The sequence below is a fragment of the Aquila chrysaetos genome, chromosome 15, assembly GCF_900496995.4.
Source record: "Aquila chrysaetos chrysaetos chromosome 15, bAquChr1.4, whole genome shotgun sequence".
Lineage (NCBI taxonomy): Eukaryota > Metazoa > Chordata > Aves > Accipitriformes > Accipitridae > Aquila > Aquila chrysaetos.
The window spans coordinates 3,121,677-3,135,192 of record NC_044018.1 but is presented as its reverse complement, the minus strand read 5'-3'; the positions used below and the strand labels follow the sequence as shown (position 1 = coordinate 3,135,192).

At 43.0% G+C, this 13,516-nt stretch overlaps 1 protein-coding gene across 1 annotated transcript in view; it reads left to right on the top strand.

Moving 5' to 3' along the window:
• Nucleotides 1–12,993, top strand: part of RP1L1 (RP1 like 1) — a 45,039-nt gene extending 32,046 nt beyond the window's left edge. Inside the window, exons 4-6 of the mRNA XM_030038051.1 lie at nucleotides 4,296–4,461; nucleotides 6,356–11,314; nucleotides 12,209–12,993. Coding sequence (XP_029893911.1) covers nucleotides 4,296–4,461; nucleotides 6,356–11,314; nucleotides 12,209–12,993 — 5,910 coding nt within the window. The remainder of the gene's footprint in view (nucleotides 1–4,295; nucleotides 4,462–6,355; nucleotides 11,315–12,208) is intronic.
• The last annotated feature ends 523 nt before the right edge of the window (nucleotides 12,994–13,516 follow it).

The following is a 13,516-nucleotide window of genomic DNA, read 5'->3' as shown; positions in this document are numbered from 1 at the left end:
TATTTACTGCAGTGATAGTCTCCCTGCTTCAGGACAGACCTATAAGGTTTGTTCCAGCATGTTCTATTACTGATCTTATTTATATTAGGATTATGCCACATTCAATATTATACAGCTGAAGTTAATTATGACTGTATTCCTAAAATAGTAATTAAGAGCAGCTACTCATTGAAATAATATGGCCTTCAAGAAGGAGCACAGGCCGGGGACCCTGGAGCTGCTATTCAATATTCAGCTCAGATGATGCTTCCTGGTAACTATTGAATGGTCACGTTGGCTGGAGTTAATCTGCCTTAGCTTAGATGTCTACATCTCTCCTAATCATTCCAAGGTGCTGTATACCAAGGGAGAAAGGCATTTCCAGACCATGATTTGTCTCACAGTAGAAAGGATGTCCAAAGCAGGATACAGGAATTGCCCTTTCTACATGGACTACACAGCCTTGGTTAACTAGCTCAGTCCTACACACCTAACTTTTAAATGTCCAAAATCTGAGGCCAAATCTAGCTATTATCGTCCTGTCCTTTGATTTCAACATTTACAGAAGGATGCCTGTTCCTTGTTTTCCAGAACTTACCTAAGAGAGATGATGACAGTATGTTCCTTTATAGAAGTTGCTTATAAAAGCATTGCTTATGAAAGCCTAGGTCCCAGAGCAAGCCACTTTAGAGTAAGATAACTCCTGAGAGTTAGACTAGGATCATGCTTGGGGAGGCACATCTCAGCCTTGAACAACATCCCATACGCTGGAATTCACACTGTCATCTCTGCAAGACGATTCCCACCTCTTACCTATCCTGAACAGCAATTCAACATCAGATTATTTTCTCATAATTTAATCAGGTCTAATATTTCATCTCTTTCTCTGGGGCTCATGTGCTTCTGAAATATGAATAGCTACTGTGTCTGCTTTTTGCCATGGTGTTACTGCCAAATCTTGCAATCTTATCTCTCAAACCACTTCACCAATTTTCTGTTTGATGTCCTGTTTCCTCCCCCAGCATGAAAAATCAATGCAGAAGGTGCATGGAAAATACAGTTTCACAAGCCGTAATAACTCTTTGTCTGGTGGTTGTTATGTCTAAGCAGAAGAACAGGATCACTTCTCTTGCAGGATAGCAAAAGAAAGCTCCCGGGTTTTGTGTTGTTTCCTAGTTGTTACCAGTGTGATGCAGGTTCCAGAAAAGCCAGGGGAAATTCTGCCACTGGTTGAAATGGGGCCAATATTTCTCTCAGCGCATTCAGGAGCAACAGTAGACACTGGCATGGCTGCAGGTTCAGGATCTGATCCCTTCTCATAGAAATAATTTTTATATATTCCTTAAGAAGAAGCAAATCTGAGAAGCAACGCATGGATCTCATCCTGGGACATGCTGAGCGAGCTGCAAGCTGCTAAACACCTAAGCGGGGACATACTGTTCAGAGATAATTTAGCGCTAGTAAGAAATGCCATATTGATTGCCCTGAAGACAGTTGTCCTCTGTATAGCCCAGGCAACGACGTGTTGTTGAGAGGATGGGATTCACGCAGCAGTGTGGGAAAGCTCTGTGCTGAGCAAAATGAGATGAACTGTTATCCCAGCTCCACTGTATTGCCCTGAAAGAATGAACATTGCATTAAACCAAATCAATGTGAGAAAAATGATTTATTTAACACTTAGGAAACATTCAGTTGTATTTACAACTGCCAAAATGTTTTTAACAATGAAGTGTTATGAAGTGCTGATTTCCCAAATATATATGAATTTCTACAATTATTAATTCAAAGAGATTAAGCTTGCAATTTATTAGGAATAAAGGCTATGTTATAGGTATAAACACTGCTAAAGAGCTGATGATGCCAGAAATACTACATGACAGACCCTTTATTTTAAATCACATAACACAAGTATATTCCATATGAAAGATTTGGTTTGTGGAGTATATATAAATTCAATAACTCATCTGGCTCAGCTCCATCGATTCCTGAAGCTGTGTCATTGGCACCATCTATTTTCTGCAGACACAACGCACCGGTGATGAGTGTGATTGAAGTATCTATATACAGACACAGTACCATGTGAGAAAATGTCCTGGGCAAAAAATAGCTTTCACTGAAAACATGTCCCTTGCAAATAGGGATAGTTCCAAAACTTAGTGGGTTTTTAAAGTCAGGTTGTTTTACATTAAGATCAGGAGGGATTTCACATCTATTTTTCTTCTCTCCCTCTTTTTCCTTTTCTCTTTCTCCTTTTTTACCCTCACCTTTTTTCTACTTGTATGAGGACACAGCGAAAGATCTCACTAAAGGAATAAAAAACAAAAGAAAAAAGACCAGGCAAGTAAAGAAGGAAAAGAAATATATAGGTGGCAATACCCTACTCAAAATATTGTCATTTATTAAATTATAGGTTTTCTACAAACTTTTTGAGTGAGCTAGAAAGATGTTTTCTTTAGAAATATATGGACCAAAAGTGGATTTATTGACAAATGACAAGCAGTAGGGATAGATAGACTGAGATTTGTCGGTTATTTTCTGTTTCTGTTTCATGGTGCTTATCACATAGACTCAGGAGTTTTGTTGCTTTACACACAGTGGTGCTTAATGTAAGCTTTAGAGAGCAGAGCCTCACTTACTGTGGGTTTTTTATAGCACCAAACTCAATGGGCCTCAGGTTCCAACTGTTGTTACAGTGCAAACAGTAAATTAAAAAAAATGGGAAGATGATGGGATTTTAGTGTATTCCCACTAAAAAGTTGATGCCATATGCTTTACTGTAAGAAAAATTACTGCAAGTGTTTAACTGGATCTTGAGTGTGATTCTGTCTTGTTCTTTCACCCTCCACATATTCACCCTCCTTTTATTTGCACAAGATCCAGCACTATTATCTCAGTACCTCTCAGAGCCCTGGTGGTACTAACTAATCTCAGAAAACCCCGAAGGCATTTCACAAACTCAGGGCTTGGGCTCTGAAGGGGGCCTGATTCTTCATTCTGATGCTATAGCAACATTTAGAGAATGAGGTCCGCCCTTCACGCTCTGTTATGCCAGGCACGTGTGACAACTGCAGAATTGTCATCACAGCTCCTCTGAGATTCGTTCTCTTCCATACTCGGCTGCTAGTTAAAGGGCTGATGATTAAGTGACACAGTGAGGTCAGGGTGCATCTTATGGGCAAGATAGTGTTCAGCCCACCACCGGTGCTAGCTAACATCTTGGTAGCCCATTGCATGGTCACTTCTTATTGGTGAGTCCCTGTATGCTCTAGAGATGTTCTCCTGATGTAGCAGTCTGAGGAGGAAGGAACATCCTAGCTGGATTGTGGAGACCCCTGACAGCACAAAGCTGCCAGATGTTGGCCACTCTAGAGACCTTTCAGACAGCAAGAGAGCCCTCTCATCCTTTCAGAAGCCAACAAGTGGTTTACCTGGGAGCTTAACTTCAGTCTTACAAACAAGGGATTGCAGAAGCAAGATGGAAGAGGGTCCAGGCTTCGCCTAGCCAGTGCTCCTCACAGGACTGGTTCGTGCTCCTCACAGGACTGGTTCCTGCTCCTTTAGATGCTAGGTAAACGTTGTATTTGGGTAAAAGTGACTTTCTAGCCCTGCTCCCTGTTCCTAGCTGCAGCTGACATGAAGGACTTGGTGTGTAATCGAGACACAGGTCATGAGGTGAAGATGAAGAGGCAGTGTGTAAGCCTGGGTTCTCGGGGAGGAACAGAGTCCTTCACAGGCACTTCCCACGCTGAGGCACAATGTCCCACATTGTCCCTCATTGAGGCAATAGTTGAGGTAATATTTGAGAGAGTATTTGAGGTAATATTAGGGGAAGTCACAGTTCTTGTCCTCTCCTGAGCAGAGGAAGAAAGAGAACTAGTGGTCAACCTAGAATGTAGCATTTACCTGGGAGTAATTGCTGTCCCATGCAGAAGTTAGAAGACTTGAAGAGTATAATTCTCTGTAAGGGAAACTGAGAAGCCTCTGGTTCCACCCCCTTCCTCACTACCACATTGATTATGCCTAAATCTTTCCCGGAAGATGTAAAACCTTGTAATAAATATCTTCTCCCTTAGGCAATCTCTCCCATACCTCCCCTGTCTTAGGAGATCTGATTAAAGCAAAGCAGAGTCTCTCTTTCAATGGAAGAGTACTGCAACAGAGTCTGCCAGCAGGCCCTGGTAGACCCTGAAGTTCTCCAGAACCACGTTTATTTTATTTTAGGTGTCATCTAAATGTCAAGTGATTCTGGACCTGGAAGGTAAAATGCAGTTCTGCTCTATTGGCTCCCGTTGACCCACTTGCTCTTCTCTTTCTAGATCGACAGCATGCAGGCTCTGCTTCACTGTCCCAGCGTGCTGGTGTGTGTCGGCCGGGAGCCATTTAAACCTGTATCGATGGAGAATTTGAGGAAACACTCGGTGGAGAAGCTGCCCAACCTGGCTCCCCGTTCCAACGGCAACAATGTCAATGAAAACAATGAAAGTAAGAAAAACTCTGGCGCATATTGCACCATCCTCTCCAGGCCTGTGTCCCACAACATGGAGATTACAGGCACCTATTGTACGGCCCCAACGCGCAGATTTCACGTGGAAAATGTACTTCCCTCTCTCTGCCTCCCAGGCCTTTCCATCCTCCCCTTCTTTTTCTCTGGTTTCCTTCTAGGATTTCCTCCCTACACCCTCCAGTCTTTCTTTTACATGCTCCCCGTGTCTGGCTGACTTCCCTTCCTCTTTCATATCTCTGTGTCTCCTTTTCCTTCCAGAACTCCCTCCTTTCCTGTGTCTGCCTCTGAGGCTCCCCAAACCCTTGAGATTTCCCACGAATCCTCTATCCCCTTGTCTTTATGTCATATAATGCCTGCACTTCTGCATTTGCCTGCACCAGGACCAGAGGATGCCCTGTTTTTGTCAGCAGGAGATTCAGTTGCTCCTGCAGGTTACAGCTGCAGTGTAGCCTTTTGGGAACAAAGCATGTTTTTATGGAAAGGTTATGTTCAGGAAGGAGTATGTTATGGGTTATTCAGGATGGTATTTCTTAGGCACTTCATCATGAGTTATCTGAGGTCACAGGTAATTAAACCAGCCACCCTCAGTAGCCTATGAAAAGAAACTTCCCATGTCCAAAGGGCAATTCATCTCACCTGTATTAGGGATTTCTTTTAGCATGAAATGAAGTGTGCTCTGGAGGTGCACCTGTTTCTCGCCGTTGTCAATACCAGGACCCAGGAAAGATTCGCTCGTATGTTGACAACTAGTTGTAGAAACTTAAGGACAGAGGCATGCCACACTCACTGCCCGAGACATAAAAAATTGGAGGGAGCAGTGGGAATAATCTGAAGCTTTGTCCATCAGGAGACTGAGCAAATATATCAGTTCAAATGCATAAGGATGGTTAGATAAGAGCTATATTTCATGTGTTATTGATCTTGGTTGATGTGCTCCCTGTTCAACACTACCTGCCTAAAATGCCCTCCATTCAGCTGTATATCCATATGCCCACAGAGGCATATGGTTGTCTAGATATATAAAAGTAAACTTTGAACAAATTTGTATTAGAAATGAGATAGGTGCGTATCTTGCAAAACTGCATGATAGCAATGTACTCTACTTGAAATGAAGGGTCAAGGACTTGAATAAATCTATGCAGATCACTGCACTGAGCCACAGGGATGTGCTTTGGATTACAATTCTTAAAATTCCCATACTATTACTGATTTCTTCTATAACTACCACTATTTCTTTTTGTAAGTATCACCAGCTTACAATTCCTTTTCCATTTATTCTTTATGTTTTAATAAGCATTATAATTATTCATAGTGCCACATCCCTGCAGGGACTGAGTGCTGCTCTGGTCTACACAGCCACACCTGTGTTTCCTGGCACGTGAGTGAAGAGGTGGATGATGCACAATAAATGTGTGACACTTGACCTCTAGCTAAGGAAGAGGGTCACTTCTCCATGTATTTTTCTCTGACTGAATAGGAAGGATGAAAACTTGCACAGTTAAATAAAGGGATATTTGCAGCATGATAAAATACAGAAACTCTGAGACTAAATTGCTCTGTATATATATTTCTTTTTCTTCCTGACATGCACTTAATATGACAAAAAAAGTGTTTGTGTTTCAATTTAGATTAAAAAAAAAAAGTTAATGTTTAGAAGATTTTAATACAGATTATTAATTCAAACTTAATATTTATGGTCATCACTTAGCCAAAGCCAAATTTTCAAATTATGTAAACTGGCATAGGCTTAGCTTTAATGGAATAATATCAGTATTCACTAGTTTGAGGGTTTGACCTATATATTTTGTGTCATCTTTATGTGAGTTAACATTTCTCTCCATCTTTCTTTTCTTTACTTATTTCAAACTCCAGTGAACTTTGGACTGAAAGCCAAAAAAAGTGTTATCCATCCACGGTCAGCATCAAGCAATCGGTCAATGAGATTTTCTTTATCATCAGAAAAGTCGTATCCTAATGGTCTCGTTGCCTCACCAGATAATGGTGCATCTTTCTCAAACAGTTTCTCACATCCAAAACCTGGGGACCTGGTCCATTCCTTGGTCAATGACGACATAGAAAAACGGGTACATGTGAACAAGGATGGTAGCCTATCCGTTGAGATGAAAGTCCGCTTCCGCTTGCTGAATGATGAGACTTTGCAGTGGTCCACCCAGATCAAAAAGTCCAATCTGATGAACGAGATGCCTTGTGAAGAGTCAGGTGTAGAGGAGGACAGCGGAGTAGACCCCATACAGAAAATGAACCCAGAAGCCAGCTCAGAGGCGGATGAGTCATTATATCCCTGTGATATTGATTCTTACATGTCAAAACTTGAGGAATCAGAATGTGACGAGGCTCATTGTCATAGCTGTGGAAAGAAACACCAGGACTATGACATTTGGAAAAACCCCATGCACATATCCCAGAGGGAAGAGCCCAGTGTACGAAGCACCTGGCACACACGGTCGTCATGCTCCAGCACATCTTCCCGGAGGAGAGTAGTCCACAAAAAAATGGCTTCTGTGGATAGCCTCCACACCACATCCAGTGAGGAGTTCTCTGAGCACATTGTGCAAGAGTCCTCATCCTACTCAGAGACTATAGAGAACAGAGTGGCATATAGATCCATTAAAAAGTGTATGTGTCGAAGTGATTTGTCTACAGGTGCTTCCAATGGAGAAGACCAGCAAGAATACACTCGGACAAGCACGAGCAATAGTCAGAGACCTTCATCCTTGGGTTTAATGTCACATTCAAGCTGTGAAAACAACCTGGATACCCAAGACGCCCCCGAAGACCATGAGGCCAGCAAAACCAATTCACAAAATGAAGATGAAAATTGTTTTGAAGTTTCCTCTGTGAAGTGCTTAAAGAATGATGCAGAAGAGATTGAAAGCAGCAGAGTTGGGAGTGTCTCATCAAGGTCATCTCTGCAGTCCAGACAGAGCAAGAAGAACGTATGTGAGGAAACAAGTAGCACGGGTAGGACCATGTCCTCCTCAAGTGTTCAGAAGGCAAGTCAAGAAGATAACACTAGGTGCTCCACTTCTGCCAACAGTGTGCACAGCAAGTCTAGTAACTGTACCACGCCAACAGCAAAGAGTGAACAGAATGACCACTCTGATGACAACGTAGTGGTCTCCTCCTTCTCCAGTGAGTCCTGCCCTAAGAAAGAGGCTGAAGAGGCTGAAGCAGAACAAGATGAAATCAATGAAGTCAGCTCAGTGTCAGCAAAAACAAAGCCCAGCCGATCAATTAGAGATGAGAGCAGTGAAAGTGAACGATGCTCTACACAAGGTACCCCCCATTCCAGAGCTAGTGACAGGAACAGCAAGAGAAGTGACAGTGATGAGATTCTGTGCAATGCCTCTTGCTCTTCCAGAGGATCCAAAAAGAGCAAACACAGCCATATTCATTTGGATGCACAGTCTGAAATGTCTGTGTCTTCACTTGAATCCACTCTGAATAAAAAGAAGAATTCCCTACATGCAGATGATCTGAGATCATGCAGCAGGGCATCTAATTACTCCAAAAGCTCATGTGAAATCAAGAAAAAATCTGTTAGAGACCCCATGTCTCATAACTCAGGATCTTTTCACTCAAACATTTCATCTACTAGTGAAGCAGAGGCAATTACAGGTTTTACTGAGGAGAAAAGCTTGAAAAGTACCGCCGATGGCTACAGTGAATCCTCAAAAGGCTCAAAGAAGAGAAGCCATAGAGAAGAAAATAGTAAGCCATCATCCCTCTGCTCAAGTGTTTCAAGCCCTAATGAAAAAGCTGGAGAGGGTCATTCCAAGATTAATTCAGAGGCCCCATCTTCAAGACAGGGAAGTATGAGCGAGAGTATATGTTCAAAAGGTGACCACTCAACTGAGACTGGGATTAGGAATGGAAACCCTGCAAGTGTCTCTTCAAGAGTCTCTTCAAAGTCAGAAGTAAAAGATAAATGCTTGTTGACACAGGTATCCCAGGAAAGTGATGATAGGTGTTTACAATCAAACATATCTCAGTCTTCAAAATCAAGGCAGGTAAAAACTAGAAATCTCCATGTGAGGATGTCAAACTCCAGCCGAGCATCACTGTCTGAGACTTTGTCAGTATGTAGTATGCATTGTCCTGCCCCACCAAAAGGGAAGCCAAACAGCAAAAAAATACATTCAGCCATGTTGAAGAACTCTTCCCTTAGCAGCATAGGTACTGAGTCAGTGCTGACCACAGGAAAAGAGCAGAAAGAAATTGTAGATTCCTCCAAAGCAACTTCCTATGGGTCTAAATCAGCTGCAACTGAAATAAATGATCAGAAGAATAAAGAGACTGACGATTCTTGCAACAGAAAAGTGGAGGAAGAGTTAGAAAGCACAGGTATGCAGGAGGAAGGGAGTGATTTAATGCCATCTACTCTACCAAATACAACTCCAGAAGAAGTTGTGCAAGAATGGCTAAGTAAAATCCCTTCAGAAACATTGCTTATGAAATATGAAATGGAGGATGATGCAGAAGAGGAATGTATAGAGGCAACCACTGAGGTATCATACTGTCCAAATGCCAAGGAAACCTCGGAGGATGAAAACACTGAGAAAAAGAATGTAGAGCAGGCTGAAAATGAAGCAAACGATGAAGTGGGAAAAGAGACAGCAGAAGGCACTGCTATTAATGAAGAGGCTGAAGAGTGTGTGAATCAGGAACAAATCTCTGAGGTTGTGTCCGAAGCTGCCGAAGCTGCCGAAGCTGCCAAAGCTGACCAGGCGGAATGCAGCCAGTCAGTTACATCCAGCCAAAATAACAACAGAAGAGACCTGCCAACCTCTGTCCAGACTTCCGTCCAGATCATGAAGGCCTTGCTCAGTTCAAAACATGAAACAAAATTTGACCGATCAAACAGTTTGCCTGAAGTGTCCCCCACTATGGGGAGAAAACTGAGTAACTCTGCCAACATTTTGATTACTTGTCTTGCGAGTCTCCAACTCCTTGATGAAGTGTCAGAAGATCCATCAGATAAATCAAAATGTTTGAATAAGCCCAGGTATATGGAGCTGCTAAACATTTTTCAAGCCCTGTGGTTTGGATGCACAGCTGAAAAAAGTGGTCCAAGTTCAGGTCAAGAGGCAAGTGAGCAGCCAAAGACAGCCTCTGGGTTTAAAGCTCCCAAATCTGTAGATTGTGACTTCACCCCCATGTCCTCCTCTGGGGTTGATGTTGGCAGTGGTTCTGGTGGCTCAGAAGAGAGTACAGCTGGTGCCAGGGACTGCACCTTAACAGCACAGAAAACTGCTGAACTCAAATCAGCTGGACAAGTGGAAAATGTAGAGACTGGCACTGAACTGACTGAGGGTGAGGAGCAAGGTAAAGAGGAAGAGCAGTCATCCCGACCTTCGACAGCCTGCTCCAAATCAAAAGGAGAGGCAAAAGCACAGTCTACTAGAGAGGACTCTCTAATTCAGGAGGCAGAAGAGAATAAGGAGGATCAGTGCAGTAACTGTGAAAATGGTCAGGTGGAAGGGGGAGAAAATGAAAACAAAGAAAACAGCAAATTAACTGAAAATGGAGAACAAGAAGATGAAGCAGTGAATGATGAACTCCCAAAAGAAAATCTTGAAGAGGAAGCTGATCAGCTACCCACTAATGATGATACTAATGTCAATGATGCTGATTGTGGAACAGAGCTGAAAGCTGATTTGGAAGAGCAGCTTGGAAAAGAGTCTCCAAATGACCCAGAGCCCAAAGTCAATATGGCCACCACTATGGGCACATCCTTTGTCCAGCAAAATTCAATGGATCCGGACCCAATTTGGGTCCTGAGACTGCTCAAGAAAATCGAGAAGGAGTTCATGACCCACTATGTCAGTGCCATGAATGAGTTCAAAGTCAGGTGGAACCTGCAGAACAATCAGCAGATGGATGAAATGATACTGGAGCTGAAGGAAGAAGTGAGTAAAAGGATACAAAAAAGCATAGATAAGGAGATGAGGAAGATCAAAAGCAGAGCAGGGAAGAAGATGCCAAGACCTCCAGATGAACCACTCAAGCGTGAGTCAACACTCCAAACTGAGCAGAGGAGACGGCGATTGCAAACTATGCATAAAAAGTCACTCATCAGTGACAAGAATGGAACCCAGACTAGGTTAGAGGACACATCAGACTTATCATTTGATGTAAATGAAGATACAGCATTTAGTGCAGCTTTTGAGTCCAGTCTTAATAAACAAACAAGTGAGGAGGAATACTGCCCATGTGACTCCTGTGTGAGGAAAAAAATGGCTTCCAAGCCTGCAAGAAAGCCAGTGGTGGCCACCAATGCCCCAGTCATGAAGGCATTTGATTTACAGCAAATCCTGAGGTTGAAGAAAAATGATAATGAGGAAGCCTGTGCCTCAGAAGCAGCCCAGGACATCAAAGCAATTCCCAGCAGTTCTGTGGAGGAAGCAGCAGAAAACAGCAATCCGAATGAGGAGAACGATGAGGGTGAACCCCAGCCAAGTGAAACGGAAGTGGAGGGCAATGAAGAAAAGGAGCCAGAATTAAACGAAGTGGACAGCACAACATTGAACAGAGGTGGAGAAGGATCTGAAATATCAGAGAGTCAAAACTGTGAGATGGAGGATGAGGTTAAAGATGAAGAAACCAAAGAAGAAGAAAAGGAAGAAGCAGAAGAAGTGGGGGAAGAAACAAAAGAGAGAGAAGAAGAGGAAGCAAAAGCAGAGGAGGAAGAGAAAGAGGAAGAAGAAATAATGAAGGCGGAAGAAGAGGAGGAAACAAAAGAGGAAGAGGAGGGAGAAACAACAGAGAAAGAAGATGAGGAAGTAAAAGAGGAAGCAGCAGAGGAGACAAAGGAGGAAGAGGAAATAAAAGAGGAGGAAGAGCAGGAGGAGGAGGAGGAGGGAGTGAAGGAGGAGGAGGAAGAAACAAAAGATGAGGAGGAAGGAGAAACTAAGGAGGAAGAGGAGGAAGTGAATGAGAAAGAAGAAGAAACAAAAGAGGAAGAGGAAGACATGAAAGAGGAGGAAGAAGCAAAAGAAGAGGAAGAGGAAGTAAAGGAGGAAGAGGAAGAAACAAAAGAGGAGGAGGAAGTGAAGGAGGAAGAGGAAGAAACAAAAGAGGATGAGGAGGAGGAAGTGAAGGAGGAAGAGGAAGAAACAAAAGAGGATGAGGAGGAGGAAGTGAAGGAGGAAGAGGAAGAAACAAAAGAGGATGAGGAGGAGGAAGTGAAGGAGGAAGAGGAAGAAACAAAAGAGGATGAGGAGGAGGAAGTGGAGGAGGAGGAGGAAGAAACAAAAGAGGACGAGGAAGAAACAAAAGAGGAGGAGGAAGACATGAAGGAGGAGGAAGAAACAAAAGAGGAGGAGGAGGAAGAGGAAGAAACAAAAGAGGAGGAGGAGGAAGTGAAGGAGGAAGAGGAAGAAACAAAAGAGGAGAAGGAGGAAGTGAAGGAGGAAGAGGAAGAAACAAAAGAGGAGGAGGAAGTGAAGGAGGAGGAGGAAGAAACAAAAGAGGAGGAGGAAGTGCAAGAAGGAGAAGAAGCAACAAATGAGGATGAGGAAGCAAAAGAAGATGATAAAGAAACAAAACAAGAGGACCAGGAAGTGGAAGAAGAGGAAGAAAACCCAAAAGAGAAGGAGGAAGAAACAAAAGAAGAAAAAGAGGGAGCAAAAGAGGAGGAAGAAACAAAGGCAGAGGAGGAAGCAAACGGGAAAGAGGAAGAGCAAGAAGAAACTCAAAATGAAGAGCAGGAAGTTGAAGAGAAGTCCAAAGCTGAAGATGAAGCTGACAATGAAGCTGAAGAAGCAGAGGAGCCAGAGGATGAGGACATTGGGGCTGATGATGAGGAGGAGACATCGGAATGCAGAGGAGATGCTGACGGCTCTGGTACTGACAACAATCCTGAAGGAGATGCTGCAGAAGGAACTGAAGAAGCTGAGCAGGATGAAGCTGAGGCAGTGGAAGATGCAAATCCAGAGTCAGAAGATGAGGCATGTTCAGCTGAGGAGGAAAACAACACTGAAGGAGGTGATAAATATGATGAGAATGATGAGAAACCTACCAGTGATGACCCTGACAAGGCACATGAAACATATGAAGACGAAGGCAACAACAAGGTTTCTGAGAGACCCTCAAGGGTCAAAGGCAAACAAAACAAGAAAAGGCTAAAGAGTCTGAACAAAGCAGCTGTCTTTTCTTGTTATTCTTCTGTAGGAAACTTCTCACAGCAATCCCAGAAGGGGTCTGAAGATGAAGGTGAAGAGGAATGCAAAGATGACAATAACCCCATGAGCAGCCATCCCAATGGAGAGGTTCAAAGTGATGAGAGCAGCAAACCCTCACAGATGTATCCTGACTGTGAGGAAGAAGAAGAGGACAAAGAATCTTCATGCACTGATTCTTCGGGAGATGAGGACCAGGCAGATGCTGAAGGTGTAAATCCAAAGGAGGTTGAACATAGTGAAGAAGTTCAGGCTTCTAAAAAGAAAGAAGACTCTGATGAGATTGGCCAGGATGACCTGGACTTCTAGAACTGCTTATCAAAAACTGCTTTTTTCTTTCTTCCTTTCTTTCTTTTTTTAAAAGTATATTTTCATTACATATTACAGTATCTCCAGTGAGTGAAGCCATTATAATTGGCTTTTCTTCTGAGTTAAATGTGGTAAACTTGATCTTGAATCCTGTAAGTAACGTTGCAATTACCTGCCCTCATTTCTAGAGGGCTAGTAAACTCATTAAAATTTAGTGGTTTCAATAGAAAAGTGGTTTGGGGAAAGGGAAGGCTGTTTTGTTTGTGATACCTTCTTGTTCCCACTCCTTACGCCATGCTGCTTGCTGCTTGAGTGATCTATGGCTCTGCTGGGCATCATCTCTGAGTGACTGCAGGATGCCTTTCATCTGTTGCATGCCATTTTCCTGGAAAGATTGCCAATCCACAGAAACGTGACAAAATCTGGATTAATTGCCAAAGTCTGGTCAGAGCCCACAGAGATGTATATTCATTTCTACCCTACCCTACCCTACCCTATCTTCTCTGTACCCAGAAAAGATCTG